General features: G+C 38.6%; 2 protein-coding genes across 2 annotated transcripts in view; one reads left to right on the top strand and one right to left on the bottom strand.

Moving 5' to 3' along the window:
* Positions 1–19198, bottom strand: part of SHC4 (SHC adaptor protein 4) — a 139513-nt gene that overhangs the window by 41528 nt on the left and 78787 nt on the right. The window contains exons 5-6 of the mRNA XM_030814122.1: positions 7073–7126; positions 2793–2844 (exon numbers count right to left, since the gene is read on the bottom strand). Coding sequence (XP_030669982.1) covers positions 2793–2844; positions 7073–7126 — 106 coding nt within the window. The remainder of the gene's footprint in view (positions 1–2792; positions 2845–7072; positions 7127–19198) is intronic.
* EID1 (EP300 interacting inhibitor of differentiation 1) lies at positions 13111–14861 on the top strand. The gene has a single exon (XM_030814123.1). The coding sequence runs from the start codon at positions 13202–13204 to the stop codon at positions 13769–13771; it is 570 nt and encodes a 189-aa protein (XP_030669983.1). The 5' UTR covers positions 13111–13201; the 3' UTR covers positions 13772–14861.

The raw sequence follows: 19198 nt of genomic DNA, 5'->3' as shown, positions 1-19198 counted from the left end.
TCACCTGTGTCTTTTTTGACTTACTCCACAAACCCTAAGCAACTGCTATGTTTTAGGCACTGTTCTCTAGGCATCCCTCTTTCTCTACGCACATCTTAGGGATTATGTTTCTCCCTCTTACTAAATGATAATACCATGGAGGGATTTTCCTTCCATAATCATTAATAATTATTTGCGTATTCAAAAGCTGTGTCATCACCTCTTTGCGGGTACTGTCAGTCCAAGGGCTCAGGTTGGGGGAAAAGATTTAGCACTAGAGGAGTGTGTGCAAGCAGGAGGTATGTTGAGAACAGTGTCTTCTCACAGAGATTTTTATAGCCAAGCTATATGAGAGAGAACGAGATCAGAAAAGGAGGAAGAAGTGATAGAGACATATTAACTTTTAAAGCCAAGAAAACTACCCTATGTTACTAAGTTATCTTCTTGGACACACCCATTTTCCTATAGGAAAGAAAGATGTAATGAGGGAGGAAAGAAAACTATGCTTTCCATGTGTTATGCAGATGTTATTATTCCCACTTAAAAGATAAGGAAATCAAGGTTTGAGATTGTGAAACTATCTGCCTGACATCATACAGTGAGATGATGAAATAATTATGATTCCAACCCAGTCTTTCTGACTCCAGCATCAACCTTATTTCCTATACACAGGCTGATGGCTAAAAAAAGAAAAAACTGAAACCTTGATTTGGACTGTTTCTATCCCTCACCTCCCATCAAGGACCTCGCTCAACAGTTCTCACGAATACCTTCTCAAAATCCCCATGCCAGGATCCCCAGGGGTCCTCTTCAAGCAGCTCAGCTCTGACGAATGACTCAGGCACCAGAACAGGGGCTTTCAAAGTGAATGTGCTGCATCATAATTTTCTCTGCCTCTCCTGTTTCACTTAAGGGAGAGCTTTGCAAGCATGTGGATCCTTCTTGGCCATTACCCTTAGCAACAACATTAATCTTTGAACTCTTCACCATCATTTACTTAAGAGCAATGACATGCCCAGAGATATTCTGTAACTGATGGCAAAGTTACTAAACATCTAGATTTCCTGATGTATTTTTTTCTTCCTTTCACCCCGTCATTTCCATGTTAAGACAAAAAGTGTTGTTGTTCAGAGGCCTTCCCAGAAATAGCAAGCAGTTATTATTTAGGGAAGTTCAGGCAGGGATTAGAAGAAGTTGCCCTTTTCTGGTATCCTTTGTTGCACCCTGTTCCTACATCCCCACTGCCCCATTTACTAGTTCCTGTCTCTCCTGCTCACTCTTTGACCATGATTCATTCTTCTTATTTGGTTTAGACTGGGTCACTTTTAATGGAGTATTTCATAGTGTTTATCCTCTGTTCCTTCCTTTTCATATTTTTGCTGCCACATTCTTTTGGCAAACATTTGCTGAGGATCTACTACGTGCCAGGCTCTGTGCCAGCAGCTGGGCTTCATCATTTCATTTCTGACAATCACAATAGCTTCCAAATGGATATCCCTGCCTTAAGTTTCTCCCTGAATCTGTCTACTACATCCTGCTGCCAAACCAATCTGTCTAAACTCTACTTTGTAAACAGTACTCTCCACCCATCTGCCCATGGGATTAAGTCCCTACTTATTAGCTCTCTGGTTTCTGTCCTGTAGATGCCTTTAGACTTTTACACTGTGAGGTCCAGGGTGTTCTATTTATTTACTCCCCAGCATCCCATGTGCATTTCCACCTCGGTGTCTTATAGCTCTCTAAATTTTCAAGTCCTACTCCATGTCCATTTAATAAATGTTTGGGGGCAAACTCCATCCCCGGGACAGCAGAGGATGTGGCCCAACCAATACGTTCTAGTTAAGGAGGAGAACCAACCTAACACTTCTCCCTAAGAGGAGTCTGAATGTCCCAGCGTTAGGGATGAGAAGCAATACTAACCATGTGACCTTGCTAAATCCTGAAACAAGAATTCCCATCAAATCACTCTTCCATTCACTCAGTCATTCAATAAAATAGTTTTTGAGTATCGCCTATATGCTAGGCATCATGGTGAGTACTAGGGAACAAGAGCAAGTAAGAGAAACAGGTTCCTGCCCTCATGAAGATTTTAGCCTAGTAGAAAGGATACATTTAACATACAAACAAGTGCAATATGTGAGTAAATAAAATATATTAGGTTGGTGCAAAAGTAATTGCAGTTTTTGCCATTAAAAGCAATGGCAAACTGTGATTACTTTTGCACTAACCTATAATAGAAATGTGGAGTGTTAATGAAGAGAGAAATAAGTGTTGTGATGCAGCAAGGTAGCATATGCTACTGGAGACAGGAGGTGCTATCAAAGAAGGTCTCTGAAGAAGAGGCATTTAAGCTGAAATCCACATGATGAAGTCAAGCATTCAAAGAGATACTACAGGCTCTTGAACAGCAAGTACACAGACTCACACACACACACACGCACCCCAAAGCCAATGCAGGCCAATAACCTCACTCCTCACTGGCTTTGATCTTACATGTAATTCATTTGTCCAGTGGGGATGTGACAACCAGCCCCCTCTATCATAACCATAATAGCTTCTCTTTTGAGTACACAAATAGCTAAGCCTTTGGTTTGTGGATCTTTAAAATGATTTAAAGTTCATCTACATAGTTTTTCTACTTTGCTCTGCTAACAGGGTGATTTACTTCCAACTCAAATTTGCATAATATTTCTATAATGCAATATAGCACCCTAGTGATACTCATCACTCTGTACATTGAAAATAACTGTTGGTTACTTTTTAGAGTTGGTATATACCAGCTCTTTAAAAAATCTGTAAGTTGCTTTCCATACCTCGTTGATTAACTGGATCTTTAGCTACGTAGGCAACATAGTCTGTAGTATCCTATAAAAAAGGGAAAATGACTGTATTTAAAATGGATGAACTGTACTGTTGAAAGAAACATATATTTCGGACATGATACTGAGGCAAGGACTTAAATACAAATGTTTTTTATTTAAAGAGAAAAGAAAAGCATTGTAAAAGGGAACATAAACAAATATACACTATATAGTTTAACAATTATGGAGTCCATGTTCTCTGTCCCTTGGGGAAAGAATCAGAAAATTAAAAATTTAGAGGCAGACTGTCATTAAGAATAAAAGAGAAAGCAGATAGGGAATATGTTAGGACATATTCTTTAAAAATGGCTAGAGACTATGATGCTGTCCTAGGTTGAAAGTTGAAATATCAGGGATTATGCAATCACGAAGGTGACATAAACTAAGATAGGGTATCATGATTTCCTGTTGTCCAAACATATACCACATACATCAGAAAGTTAGTTGACTAAAGAGACATGTTGGATTTTGTGGTTGTTAGCTTGCTTGTATGCAGTGCAAGTCAACTTAAGGGAGAATAAAGTGAAAATACAAGGAATTTATTTTATCAATATACAGAAAAGAAAAATCATTTTTAAAAAAAGAGACCCCCTGAAAAACTTAAGAAGTTCAAAAAGAGATGCACTGCTGACTTCATAAAAACAAACCAACAAAACGCCACTTGGTAATTCCAGCTTTTATTGAAAACAGTAAGCTGATGAATGATAAGGTTTTAATAATTAAAGATGCTTTTTGTTATCTGAGTTCTCGGGAAAAAAATACACACAATGCCATTTGCAGATTAGAAGTATGACTCTCTAGAGGGAAGATGCAATCAACTGGCAGGAAATAAAAGCCTATGTTTGTAATACCCTCAAGGACAATCACTTAATAACCCACAATGAATCACACAGGAAGTGGATCTCAGGGTCAGCATAACTCGTCTTGGGCAATTAAAAAAAATAATAACACATACCTAAGTAAATTTCTTTTACGCAAAAAAGAAAAAAGGTTTTAAATATCCTCTAAATAAATAAGGCCATATCCTTGGGCTTTGTTTTGTATGAATTTAGAAGGAAAGCCACAATTGCTGGGGACTTTGCCACTCTTATTTAAGTGAAGAGGTGGTCTGATGCCAGCCATGCTGTCTGGTAGGTCCAATTATGGGAAAGAGGCTGTGAGACCTCTCCAGACCTCAGTTTCCTCATCTTCAAAACAGCCTCCAACATTGGTATAGTTCTAAAATTCTATAGCTGTAAACATTTGGGAGAATTTACAGAATGCTAAAAGTAAAGCACAAATAGCAGGGGAAAATATGTTTAAATGTATTTAATTTTTGACATACAATGCATTTTTTAAGTGGAGAAAGTATATATGGTTATAGAGGCATTACCAACAACTGTTTTCAGGGCTGACGGATGGAAAACAACTATTTTTGCAAAGAGAGTTAAAATGAGGGTGAGCAAAGGCCAAGAGATGAGAAGACTATTCATTATTTTTGAAATTTTAGAGGAAATCTTGTAGAAAGATTACTATGTTGGACCACAGGGACTTTTAAGCCAGCTTCCTACCCTTGTACACAGTTCACTGTGAAGCTGTAAACAATCTCAGTTAGTATCCTAAAACAAATATGGGCATGTGTTAGCAATTGTGGTAGTAGTTGCTTCTTGTGACTGTGTGCCAGGCACTGTGCTAACACTAACCATGTATCATTTCACTTAATTCCCACAACACTGTCAGGCAATAGGGATTATCCTCCATTTACATATGAGGACTCCGGAGTTTAGGGAGTTTAAATAAGTCATGTCTACTTGACTCCAAAGCCTGGCAGTACACCATACTGCCTCCCTGACCTGATGGTAAAACTTCATAGAGATGATTTCTAATGCCAATGCTTAGGGCGGCTCCAGACTTCTATTTTACTAGACAGGCGCTTTAACCAACTAAGCCATGGCACCGCCACCAGATTTCTACTTTAAATTAGAAGCAACAGGCTTTCTCACCAGCTTTAGAGAGCACAGAGGTGCTCTCAATGCAGCAGGTACAAACTTTCCTATAACGGCCACAAATTATTTACTGTTTGTTTTGATAGGAACAGTGCTTTAGTCAATTTAAAGAACTAAAGGCACATGAAGAGAGTGTGAAAAAATTAAGATTCTGGAGAACAATAACAGAAATCATTCAGGACATGCCTTGAGTAAATGAATGTTTGCGTACCAATTCTAACATGATGACAACCCTTGAGAAATTTAGGGCAAATGCCAATAATTATTTTTCACACTACATGTATAAACACTACTTTAAATCTTTTAAGAAAAGTATTTGAGTTCCTTCATGGATGACTGAGCTAGGAAGAAGAGAAAGTGCTGGTATTTTTCAGCCTGGATTCAGTTGACCCTCTCTGCCAGCCACCATCCTTAGTGTTGCTATTGAGGCCAGATTACTAGGCTGGATGGAAAAGAGTCCAGATAGGCTCTTGGGCTCAAATAGCAGCTGCTAAGCACCAGACACCTTGTATGTCCCTTGTTTGCTAATGGGAATTTACAATTAGGCATCTGTGGAATTTCTTGGGGAAAAGGTAGAACTCTTAACATTTAGTTTACTTTTAAAAATGGCAGCATCATGGAACTAATATATAATAGTTATTTGAAAATAACTATACCCCAGGCTAAAAGATGAGGAAGTAGTAATGCCTAAAGGGGAAACTGAATATCCATTAATTAGAAAACAAGGGTTTGAAATCCTATAAAGGCTGCTTTTCTTCCGTATGCTTTGTGACCCAAGATCGTGCCACTACACTCCAGCCTGAGTGACAAGAGTGAGACGCCATCTCAAAAAAAAAAAAAAAAAAAAAAAAAAGCATGTCTTGGTTTCACATGCTTAAATACTCTGGGTCACTGGTAGCCAATGTGAAAACAAGTAATTATTGAAGTGTTTTTAAGAATTGGCTAGTTTAAATAGCATTTAGCTATATATTTTATATACAGGTAAGTTACACCAACACCCAAGTGGAAGAACCTGCTTAAATACTTTAGATGCCAGTAAACGAAGCAATGATTACCGAGTAACTTCAGAACTTTACTTCCTTTTAGGATATATAGTTATTTATCCCCCATTGAATATTTAGCAAAAAGTTTAAAACAAATGAAAACTACCATGGTATCAGCTGCCAGATTTAGTTTTTAGCATCTTCTATATCTTTCTTGGGTTTCTAGGTTATCATCCTATCATTTATGACTCTACATTTTATTCCTCAATTACAGGTGAAAACTAAATGTGGTAGATAGAAAACAATCAATTGTGAAACTGAATTTTATTGGTTCATTCCTGAAGGATATAATCTCTTCTTAAAAAAATGCTTTGCAGAAAAGAAGGTAATACATTCTGAGTAAGAACAAGGTCTGTGTATGTTCCCCCTGTTTTCTTGACATGACTGATGTTTAACCATTATGAAAGTCATATTCCATCCTCTTCTAACCTTTCATCAAAACATATGGAAGGTTAGAAGAGGAAAGAGTATGATAAAAAGACCGATAATGTCACAGAGTGGCAAAAGTATTCTTCTACTCCCTCAGTTTAAACAGATTGGCTTCTTGCTCAGTTGCAGGCTGCCTAGCTTCAAAGCCCCTCTCCTTTTGCTCTGGTCCAGAAATGGTGCAGTAGGGAGTCAAGGAATGACACTCCATTCTGCAGAGTAGGCTTGGAGAAATCCTGTACGATTTCTGGGAAATGAGTACCACACGACCCCTTCTTGGTAGACAAGAACTACAAGTTCTCTCTCCCCAGCTCAGCATTTCCTGCATGAGTTCCTGCAAACCTGGTTGCTCATTCCAGATTAGACTTAGCTGACTTGGTTGATATACCAAGTCCAGTTGATTAGTAAAGTGTGCCAGAAACTCTGTGTTGAGAAGAATTCTAAGGAAGGATTGAACAACACATGTATGACATACTTGCTTTTCATGATTTCGATATTATCAACAAGAAGCTTATTAGATGATAACTCCATGGCTAATAAAACAATGGAGCACTACTAGCTCATCTACTAATGATAGGAAATATTTTGCCCAAAGCAAATATTTTATTATCTGCTACATGTAGCTATTCACAGACTGTAATAGTATGTTAGGAAAAGACATGTAGTGGCTAATATGGTTTATGTACAAGTTCTTTTATTTTATTTTTTTATCATCCAGCCCCAAATGTCAAGCAGTTATTTTAACTCATAAAAAGAACTTTTGTGAATCCATACTTACAGGATCCCCTCCAGAGGCAAATGAAATAGACTGCATATGATGATTTGCAATAATCTGAAAAACATAAACATGTATGCTAATATAAATTAATTATTTCTAGTTATATACAGTCTAACAGTAATAGACATACATTTGTTCCTTTTGTTTTTGCCTGATCAGCATCCCTTTGAAAACCACCCCACCTACACTCTATAATAATCTCATTTAAACCATGAGATTCCGATGATTTTGTGATGCCCATCTCACTGCCCTTGCCCACCTAGGTGGAACATTATCTAGGGCTAGCCAATCAGAAAATACCATCTCTCTGGATACAGCAGAACCAATCAATTGGGAAGAACTGAAATGAATAGTAGGAGAGAAAGCATCTCTCTCTGCCGTTAAAAACTATGTAAGCCCAAAGCTTCTAGGGGCCATATTATGCTGCCATGTGAGAAAAGTCTGCTGGAATATGAAGCTTTTCTTCTGATGAAAATCAGAACTGAGAACTAAAAATAGGAAAAAAGTCTGGTGGTAACATTTGTTCCATCACTTTAACCAATATATTTTACCCACTCCCTTTATATTTTTGTTTCTTTTTGCAAAAGTTAGTTTGAATTTGATTTCAGTCATTCACTACTAAATGTATCCTGAGTAAGGCTACATTAAGACTTCTAATATGAGTAAGAATCGCCAAGTAAACTGCATTAATTAGCTAAGAAGATTGTCTTTTATTTGAGAGTCTAGGATTGCTTGTTTGCAAACCACAGTGTAACGATCATTTGCAGAGACATATTTGTCATGCTATTTTGAAGGTTCATTAAACCACCAACTATGCACCTATTGACTAATCCTGTTTTCAGAATTGTGTGACAGAATCTACCAAAGCTGATTATATGACCAAGAAAATCTATTTCTCGATGTATATCCAACACAATTGTGTAAATATGTGCAACAAAAAACATTCTCAAAGAAGATAGTAACTGCCCTGTTCATAACAGCCCTAAATTGGAAACAATTCCAATGATGACTATTGTAATATTCAAATGGTGGCATACTATATAGCAGCAACATGTTTGTTGAGCAAAAGAAGTCTAACACAAAGAATATATACTGCATGGCTTAATTTATATGAAGTTCAAAACTAGGCAAAATTATGGTATTTGAAATCAGAATAGTGGTTATTTCTGGAGCACAGGAAGAAGGGGCAAATGATTTTCTGGCATGTTGGAGTTTCTTGATCTGAGTATTGGTTATACAACTGTTCATTTTGTGATAATTATTATGGACTTATTATGTGTGTACTTGTCTACATTTATATTTCAGTAAAAACAAAGTCAATATACAAAGATCAATGTCATTCCCATATATCAACAATAGTCGGCCGGGTGCAGTGGCTCACGCCTGTAATCCCAGCACTTTGGAAGGCCGAGGCAGGCAGATCAAGAGGTCAGGAGATCGAGACCATCCTGGCTAACACAGTGAAACCCTGTCTCTACTAAAAATACAAAAAATTAGCCGGGCGTGGTGGCGGGCGCCTGTAGTCCCAGCTACTTGAGAGGCTGAGGCAGGAGAATGGTGTGAACCCAGGAGGTGGAGCTTGCAGTGAGCCGAGATCATGCCACTGCACTCCAGCCTGGGCGACAGAGCAGGACTCTGTCTCAAAAAAAAAAAAAAAAAGCCAATTAGACACTGTATTTGGGGGAGAAAGGTACACTTTGTAAGAGTACTTTAGTATAAAACTAATAGGAATCATGTAATGCTTTTTTGGAAAACTTCATTGAAGAGTATAAATAAGTCCTGAACAAATAGAAAGATATATATCACTTTCATGGATGAGAAGATGGTATTACAAAGGTGTCAATCCTACCCCAGATTAATTTATAAATTCCATGCAATTCCAATAAAAATGCTTCTAAAATTCATATGGAAGAATAAATGTGCAAGAAGAGCTAAAGCAAATTTTAAAAGAACAAATTCATAAGAATTCCCTTATCAGATAAGAAGAAATATTATAATGTCATATTCGAGATGCTCCTAAATTCATATAAAAGAATACATGCGCAAGAAGAGTGAGGGCGATTTTTTAAAGAACAAAGACAAAATATTCCTGATCAAACAGCAATATATAAAACTGTAGAAATTTCACAAGAATTCAAAGTCTAAAAATAGACTCATGTATTTAAGAATTTTAGTCTATGATAAATGTGACACCAAGCAGCAGTCAGCCAGAAATTATGTGTCCATGGTGAGGAGAACTAGAGCAGGGGCTCCCAACTCCCCTGGACACAGACCAGTACCAGTCTGTGGACTGTTAGGAACTGGGCTGCACTGCAGGATGTAAGCAGTTGGCAAGTGAGAGAAGCTTCATGTGTATGTACTGCTGCTCCCCGTTGCTCACATTACTGTCTGAGTTCTGCCTCCTGTCAGATCAGCGGCGACATTAGATTCTCATAGGAGAATGAACCCTGTTGTGAACTACGCATACGAGGGGTCTAGGTTGCATGTTCCTTATGAGAATCTAATGCTTGACGATCTGAGGTAGAGCTGAGGTGGCGATGCTAGTGCTGGGGAGTGGCTACAAATACAGATTAACAATAGCAGAGAGGTTTGACTGCACAGAGACCACAATAAATCAATTGCTTGCAGACTCATATCAAAACCCTATCAGTAAGTAGCAAGTGCCACTTAAGTTGCATCTGGTGGCAGGCTACATAGTGGCAAGTGAGTTGATGTACTTCAGTTGTACAGCTGCAGCTGATGGCAGGCTTTAAGTCAGAATCCGACGATTTTAGTTTGTGCCTGGCCCGCCCATTATTTTATTTACCACTTCTGTCCATGTCTCTTTCCTGCACCGTGCACTTTCTCAGTCACAGTTTTGGTAAGCCCATAAGCTAACCCTAGCCAAAATGAGTAAAAAACAAACTTCACTGGAGAGGTTCTTTGAAGAGGGGGAAAGATCCAGTGATGAGACTGCAGAAGACTTTAAGACTGCCAACAAAAAGCAAGCTGCATTTAAAAGAAAATACCAAGAGTCCTACTTAAAATACCAGTTCATTGCAACAGGTGATTCACATTCTCCAAGCTTGCTTTGTATAGTATGTAGCAAGTTGCTATCTAACAAAGCCATGAAGCCTTCTAAACTGCTTTGTCACATGGAGACCACACACCCTGCATTAATACTAAGCCTTTGGAGTTTTTCAAAAGAAAACAATGTGAACACAAAGAATAGAAGCAATTATTGAAGGCTACCACTTCATCAGATGTGTTTGCGCTGACAGCATCATTCTTAGTGGCTAACCACATTGCTAAAGCTAAGAAGCCCTTTACTATTGATGAAGAGATGATCCTGCCTGCTGCTAAGGACATTTGTCATGAACTTTCAGGAGAGGCTGCAGTTCAAAAGGTGGCATGTGTTCCTCTTTTGGCTAGCACCACAACTAGATGAATTGATGAAATATCAGAGGATAATGAGGCACAACTGTTAGAGAGGATTAATGAGTCACCGTGGTATGCAATCCAGGTTAATGAGTCTACTGATGCTGACAACTCAGCAACAATGCTTTTTTGTGTGTGATATATTTTTCAGGAGGATGTGAATGAGGATATATTATATGCACTTTTGTTGCCAACCAGCACCACAGCTGCAGAACTATTCAAGTCGTTGAATGATTACATATCAGGAAAGTGGAATCAGTCATTTTGCGTTGGTATATGCACGGGTGGAGCAGCTGCCATGACTGGATGGCATTTTGGTTTCACTACTCAGGTCAAAGAGGACGCTTCTGAATGTAAGTCTATGCACCGTGTCATCCACAGAAAAATGATGGCTAGTCGGAAAATGTCACCTGAACTTAACAACATTTTGCAGTATGTAATTAAAATTATTAACCATATTATACATGCCCTTAACTCACATCTGTTTGTGCAGCTCTGTGAGGAGATGGATGCAGAGCACACATCTTCTCTTACACACAGAAGTGAGATGGCTTTCTAAAGGTAGATCACTGGCCAGAGTTTTTGAGTTAAGAGAGCTGCTTCAGAGATGTCTTTTTAGAAAAACAGTCACCATTGGCGGCACATTTCAGTGACACAGAATGGGTCACAAAACTTGCTTATTTGTGTGACAAATTCAACCTGCTCAATGAACTCTGTCCCTTCAGGGACGAACAGCAACTGTGTTCAACTTGGCAGATAAAGTGGTTGCATTCAAAGCCACACTGGATTCACGGGGGTGAGAAACGAACACTGGGATTTCTGACATTTCAAACATTAGCAGAGATTTTGAAAGAGACTGAGCCAGGGTCTTCTTTCTCCCAGCTGATGCATGATCACCTATCCCAGCTTTCAAAAGATTTTGAGTATTACTTCCTGTATTAGTCAGGGTTCTCTAAAAGGACAGAACTAATGGAATAGATATATACATATATATATATATATACACACACACACACACATAATACACATACACACACACATATATGTACATATATGTAAAGGGCAGTTCATTAAGTATTAACTCACACTATCACAAGGTCCCACAATAGGCTGTCTGCAGGCTGAGGAGAGAGGAGAGCCAGTCTGAGTTCTAAAACTGAAGAACCTGGGAGTCTGATGTTCAAGGGCAGGAAGCATCCAACACAGGAGAAAGATTTAGGCTGGGAGGCTAGGCCAGTCTCTTTTCTCACATTTTTCTGCCTGCTTGTATTCTAGCCAAGCTGGCAGCTGATTAGATTGTGCCCAACCAGATTAAGGGTGGGTCTGCCTTTTGCAGCCCACTGACTCAAATGTTAATCTCCTTTGGCAACACCCTCACAGACACACCAAGGATCAATACTTGTATCCTTCAATCCAATCAAGTTGACACTCAGTATTAACCATCACACTTCTTATCCACAAAAGACGGAATGGATCTGTGACCAATTTGTGAATAAGCCAGGTGAATCCACTTTGTCCACGCTAGAAGAGGATCAACTGCTTGATATTGCAAATGACAGTGGCCTTAAAAGTATGTCTGAGACAACTTCAGATCTCCATACGTTCTCGATTAAAGTCAAGGCCGAACATCCTGAGATTGCCACAAAAGTACTGAAAAGCCTCCTTCCATTTTCAACATCCTATCTTTGTGAGGCAGGATTTTCCACAGTAACAGCAACCAAAATTCGATTACAGAATAGACCCGACATAAGGAACACACCTCGGGTGTCACTGTGTCTCATCACCCCCAGATGGGACCATCTAGTTGCAGGAAAACAAGTTCAGGGCTTCCACTGATTCTACATTATGGTGAGTTGTAACTCTACATAACTACAAAGTAATAATAATAGAAATAAAGTGCAGAATAAATGAAATGTGCTTGAATCCTGTAAGTATACACAGTCATATAATTCATATAAGTACATAAAACTTAAAAGCCTCAGCTTTTAAATTGAAGGTAAAAACTGGTAAAACATGTTTCTAAAAAACACACAAGATAGTATTTTGCTATGAATACATAAAGATACATGTAAATGCAAATAAAAAGAATTTAAAGAATACACACCGCATTGCTAACAGTGGAAAGATACCTCCCAGGCGAAAAGAAATGGGACCAAGTATTTCTTCACTATAACTAAAAAAAAAGTACAATATATCTGTTGTTTGTGAATTTAACTTTTTAAATGACAACACTAAAAGGACAGAATGGATTAGTTCTTAATATGCTGGTCTGTGGTTATGGATGTTGTCTGGTTTGGAGACGTGGATTTAGAAGTCATCAGTACATCGGGAAATTGCCCAGGGGAGGAGGAAGAAGGGGGGGAAAGAGCATTAAATGTTACGAAGGCCATGTAAGGTTATTTTCTGGTTTGCAGCATTACAAGCAGCAGTAGGGTTAAGTAACACAGAAACTGTTACGCTCTTACACGCAGGGTCCCTAGATACTAAGTTTGAATCGATGGAAACCTAGCTCAAAAAGCGACGCCAACACCCCGGGGAAAACATTGAGCTACTCCAACCACAGCGGCGCGCCAAGCAGGAGGCGGTACCTGAGGACCACGCCTGCGCGCGGGGTTACGCAAGCGCGCAGCCTTTGCGCACGCGCACGAACGCCCGGCCGCGCAGCATCTATCTTGCTGGAAGCTTTTTCCGAGAGGTTGAGCGGTTTGCACAATGTCGGAAATGGCTGAGTTGTCCGAGCTGTATGAAGAGAGCAGTGACCTGCAGATGGATGTGATGCCTGGCGAGGGTGACCTTCCGCAGATGGAGGTAGGCAGCGGGAGCCGGGAGCTATCCCTGCGTCCCTCCCGCAACGGGGCCCAGCCACAGCTCGAGGAGGAAGGCCCAATGGAGGAGGAGGAGGAGGCCCAGCCAATGGCGGCGCCAGAGGGGAAACGGAGCCTTGCTAACAGGCCCAACGCTGGGGAGCAGCCAGGCCAGGTGGCGGGCGCAGACTTCGAGAGCGAGGACGAGGGCGAGGAATTTGATGACTGGGAGGACGACTACGACTATCCCGAAGAGGAGCAGCTTAGTGGTGCCGGCTACAGAGTATCAGCCGCCCTTGAAGAAGCCGACAAGATGTTTCTGAGAACAAGAGAAGCAGCCCTGGATGGCGGGTTTCAGATGCATTATGAGAAAACCCCGTTTGATCAGTTAGCTTTTATCGAAGAGCTTTTTTCACTGATGGTTGTCAATCGTCTGACCGAAGAACTCGGTTGTGATGAGATTATTGATAGAGAGTAGTTACATGCTGTTAAAAGAGGAGGAAACTACTTGAGGAGGGACCCAACTTTCCGCTATCTTTTGGGTTCATTCCAAATAGTTTTGTGCCATTGAAAAACTTGACCTTCAAAAAAATTTGTTTTTCAGAATAGAAGACAATAGGACAGTGACTGCACAGTTGTGAAAAAGGAAGAGAATCATTACAGAAAAAGAAAAAAAGATTTTAAGACCGTTGAAATCTGTTATCAAGAATGTCCTAAAACACCTATGGCTTTGACTTTGTTATTGATCCAGATTATTTTCCTTGCATTGGGGAAAATATCTTTCATATTTGTTTGCTGTAAAGATGGTTTTGCAAGAGTAAGTCATGACCAAGACAAACTGCCAATACAAGAGCCCACTGATACTAATTATATAATGAGAAAAAAAATGTATCCAACTAGGACACATATCTTTTGAGTTATTTGGACTGAAAGCTTAAGAAGTCTTGGAAAATTCTATTTTGTGATCTAGTCAAGCCACAGTTATCAAAGGCTACATTTTCAGTGTAAGATAAATGGAGTATTCTTCATTATTCCAAAAGGATGAGTAAACTCAGATATGTATCACGTGTGCTCTGTATCTTAAGATGTGTTTCCAAGAGCATCTGAAATTTTGTTTGTACATGTATCTTGATCATTTATAAAGCCACTGTGATCTATAAATCAAGGAAATCCATTGTATAACCATTTTTAAAAGTCAAAAATTAAGACATCCTTAATTTAAAAGTTTCAAATCTAGACACTAAATGTGTGTGAATGTACAAAGAAAACAAACCATTGCTCATGCTGTTATATACTAGAGAAATTTTGTTTTGCTTGCTGTTTTAACTTGACAGGTGAAAGACTTTAGTTGAACTTCATATTGTAAGAACTGTTAATAAAAGTTGTCAAGTAAAAAGCCCTATATCTAAAAAGACTTTATGAACAGTTATTCTATCAACTTTTAAAGGTTTTAAACCTGCCCAGAAATTACCTTGGTATCTGAAGTTTCCCTCTGTCTCCTCCTCTAATTAAGCTTGTTATTTGTTATGCACCAGCATTGGAGATAATAAAATTTCTTGTTCTGTGTATTTTGTTTGGCTAATAGTATTGCATACATATCTCTGTATACTACTTTCTATTGTATGTGTTAACCAGTATTAAAGGAAAATGATCCACCTTCAGCTATCTAATTCACAAATTAATTTCTGGAAATTAAACTTTGTAAATTAAGTTTTTGCCTATAAGAATTTGCTGGTCTGGGAAAACCTGCCCTATCAATGAGTATGTTGCCGTGGTTACCTTACTAAGATGCTGAAGTTCTAGAAGAGTAATGATTACATCAGAAGGCTAGGTTCAGCAAAATGAGTATATCGGCAGGTTTTATCATGATCAGTAAAAAGGTTCCAAATGCTTCTGCTCCATTATAGCAGTAAAGAACGAATATCCAGTGCAACAGGACAATTCAGAGGCTTATTTTATGGTCATCCTGTCTTTTGGGGAGAGAGATCTGTAAAAGATAGGACTGTGACAAGGCTGATCAGAATTGCTCAGACACTAGCTGGGTCAGGAGGGAGAGATGGTGGAAATAAAATGTTGGTGCTTAGACTTCTTAATCCTACTACCTCTTCCACTGCTTTCTCAATTAGCGTGTAGCTACGGTTAGATGAGTGTGGATAGATAATTAATTGCATGCATGATGTAAATTAGTGTGGGTGGGGGTATGCTAGTGCACAATAAACTGGCTGGTTGTATTTACCTCCAGATCTTTATCTTTACCAGGAAAGTTTTATCTTTACTAGGAAAGATAAACTCTTGAAAAAAAAAATCTGAGGTCCACAAACTAGAAGGTTGTGATTCTGTTTCTCTCTGGGACTGAGTAGGGCACATGAGGTGGGGGTGGGAAACACTACTGCATCTGAAGGCCCATCTTGGGGAGAAAAACCTGGGCTCTGCAATTGGCTCGGTTGTTTTTCAGTCTTAAAAATAGGCAGTAAGCTGAGAGACAATGAAAATTGTAAATATTTACTTGTATTTATTGAGGATAGAAAATTAACATTTTAACACCCCTTTTAGGGGTGTAAAATTAGTTGTATTTCTTTTACATGCAGTTACCACAGATAAACCAGACTACTTGGTTAAAATTTGGGTTGTACTATTTATTAGCTCAGTAACTGGGAAATTAATCTCTCTGGTTCGGGTCCTAAACTGAAAATAGGAACAATTGGATGTACCTTACAAATTGTGAGGACTAAATGACGATGTGTGTGAGTGTGTGTGTGTGTATCTTCATTTAAGGGAGCTAGAGAAAGGAGTTCTGGGGAAATTCTAACTGATTTTGCAAGATAGGGGATTTAAAGAAGCTTTTGAGTACACGGTGTGATTAGGGAGAGTTTTCCAAATTTATCCATATGTATCATAAATGTTCACTTAGATCAGATATCCCATGTTGGCTGTCTTCAGGCCACAGATCTATTTTGTTTGGTTCATGCTTATAATTTTAAGAGACCAACATCTCAGTACAGAGACAGCAGCTAAAAATCTAGATTCTTACCTTTTTATTATTATTTTTTTTAAAGTAAAAGATCTGGGAGCCTTTGACCTATAGACCTATGTAGCCAACAAACAAACAAACAAAAAAACCATCTGATTCACCTTTAGACAAGGAAGGTGTTCTGTTTGCCAAGTCCCTCAGTGTTGTCTCCCCAACATAGAGGCCAGGTGGCACTTGACATTTATCATTGGGCCTGCACCATTGTTTTTTCTTGTGCTTGCACAGCTTGCATTACCTACTTGGCTTCTAAATATGTCAAGTTGCCTCTCCTTGTAGAGACTAAAGGATGTCTCAATTTTTGCCTCTTTTACCTTAACTCTATTACCCTTCTGAATTCAGTACCTGTTAGAGTTGTAAAAATCAGTAAAGAATTAGTGGGGGTGTGAGTAACTGAGACTCTCTGACTTTGCTTGAGGCCCTAAAATACTATATTAAAGTATGTCAATAAAGTCTGTTGCTTGAATTTTAAAACAAGGAAATACCTATAACTTACCCTTGCAAAAATGCATTTTCCCATCCTGAAATATGGTAATTAAAAATTGCAAGCACTGCATGTTTAATATTTTCTGCCTCTGGAGGTTTGTAAAATATTTTCTGGAAATGAATTGTTATATTCTTGATGTTCTCAGTGGCCAAAGAGAAATGTGAACTATCTGTTCCATAAATGCTATCATCTATGAATATATCCATAAATTTGAACCTTTGTTTTCAGTCCAAAGTATATCTTAGAAATTAAGTGGGGATGGGGAAGGCATTAGTATTTCTTTGTATTTATTTTGGAACTTCCATTGGTAGCGTTAAGGATTTAATTAATCCTTTTTCTTGTGCTGTATCCATAAGGTCTCCCATCTTTGCTGCCTTCACTTCTTAAACATTTTAGTTGTCTTTCTCGTGGGATATAAAGCTTCTTGAGTTGAGGCCTCTACAGTGGCACATCTCTCCCCCATACCCCCCAGCCATTTCCCCTATGCCTGCAGAAAAGCTCAAAATAGTTATTAAAAATCAGCCCTCAGGTCTGAGATAAATGAGATCTTAACTTTGGTCCCCACTCTAGCAGTGGGCTGAATACAACCCCATTCCATGCCACCAGTGCAGAAAAGCTATGGATTACTTTCAAAGGCACATAATATTACTATAGTTACTGGTAATGAAAACCACCCGTTATCCTCACCTCTGTTTTGCCTGAAAGATTATGGATGGGTAGTAATACTTTGCCCTAAAGAAGGGTACTGAAGAGGAAAGAGGCTGAGAATAAACTCTGCCTCACCACATACACCACAATCCCATTCATAAATTCCTCATTTGTTTAAGACGCCCCACAGAAAGGGCCATTTTAAAAAATGATCATTAGATTCTACCCAAAAGGCTGTCATTATGATGGCTTCAGCTTTGCCTACTCTTCCTCCCTTACAAAACTCTGAGATAATCCGAGGGCTCCTCTACTTAGTGAGATCTCATAACTAAAAGCATTGAGCTTGCGTGGCACCATCCATGTGAATGAAAACTAAAAATAAATTTTGCATCTACATTTGTATTGGAGTCAAAATATCAAAATGACTGAATGAATGTTTCACCACCCACATGTGTTGTGTCTTCCAAGTGCAGCCCAAAATGTTATGCTCTCATGATACCAATGGTATCATCACTCTTGGAAGATCAGTCAGGACCCAACTAGACAAGAACTTATTTGTCACTATTTCATATTAACACTTTTCCTCTAAGGTGTTGTATACTACTGCTTAAACAGTATATTTTATTCTGTTTTTTTAATTTAGAAAATAAAATAGCCCTCAAAACCTGTACTTACATGTTACTGATCATTTTATAATCTTATAATATGCTCTTCCTATTAAGTACTGAGTATATGAAAAGGTCTCTGAGAATATTTGAGTAAATAATAATAATAGATATCATGTGACTGGCACATGCTATATAATTTACATGTATTATCTCATTTAATCCTCTAAACAGCCCTATGAGACACTTAAAATCCATCCTCTCAGAAACCTTATAAATAAGTACCATAATCCTCATTTCACTGATGAGGAAAACTGAAGCCCAGAGTAGTAGTCATTTGCTAGTAAGTGGCAAAGCCAGCATTTCAACCCATATGTAACCTCAGACTTTTAGCATGTTATTATTGCCAAGTACATATTAAACCTTGATCAACAGCACTCCATACAGTAAAACCTTAAGTGTAAAGAAACTTGGATCACAACATATTAGACAAAGAGGAAAATCAGATCCCGACACACATACATAACCTGATAGAAGGAATTTCGTTTAAAAAATTAAAAGCAAGCCAAACAAAATGTCCTGGTTTAGGTACATGTTGAGCCCAATGCCTGCGTATCTTCTACATTTGCTTCAGCAATGCTGTTCTTTGAGAAATGAGGTTCACAGTGAAAAGTTAGGCACACCACAGTACCATAAATTATTAAGGAAGAAAACATTATCTTTTATACAATAACATTTTAGAAAGCTTCTCAACCACAAGAATTGGAAGAAAATATTTTCTGCTTAAATTTCAGTTAGCTAGAACATTAACCCCAACATCACCTTTCCCCTTTGTCCCTCATCTGCACCCTGGCCCAACACACAGTCTGTTAGTTGTGATAATGGAATTGCTATCCATTTGGGGAGGGTTGGTGGAGACATCAATGATCAATTCAAGGATATGAGTTGCTAAATGATATTTTCTATGTTCTTTGCACCTTAGTTCTTCATTCAAAGCCAGTTAGGTAGGGACACCTATGTAGGTGGTTACATGCCCCAGTCATGGATTAGTAATGCTGTCGTTCTACTGATTGTTATGCATAAATCTTCAGCAGATTTTTCCCTTGTGTTGTACTTTATGCTTTTCAGTATCCCCAG

This window comes from Nomascus leucogenys, chromosome 6 (assembly GCF_006542625.1).
Source record: "Nomascus leucogenys isolate Asia chromosome 6, Asia_NLE_v1, whole genome shotgun sequence".
In the NCBI taxonomy this organism is placed as follows: Eukaryota; Metazoa; Chordata; class Mammalia; order Primates; family Hylobatidae; genus Nomascus; species Nomascus leucogenys.
The sequence above is the reverse complement of the archived record's forward strand: the minus strand, read 5'-3'. Positions and strand labels throughout refer to the sequence as shown.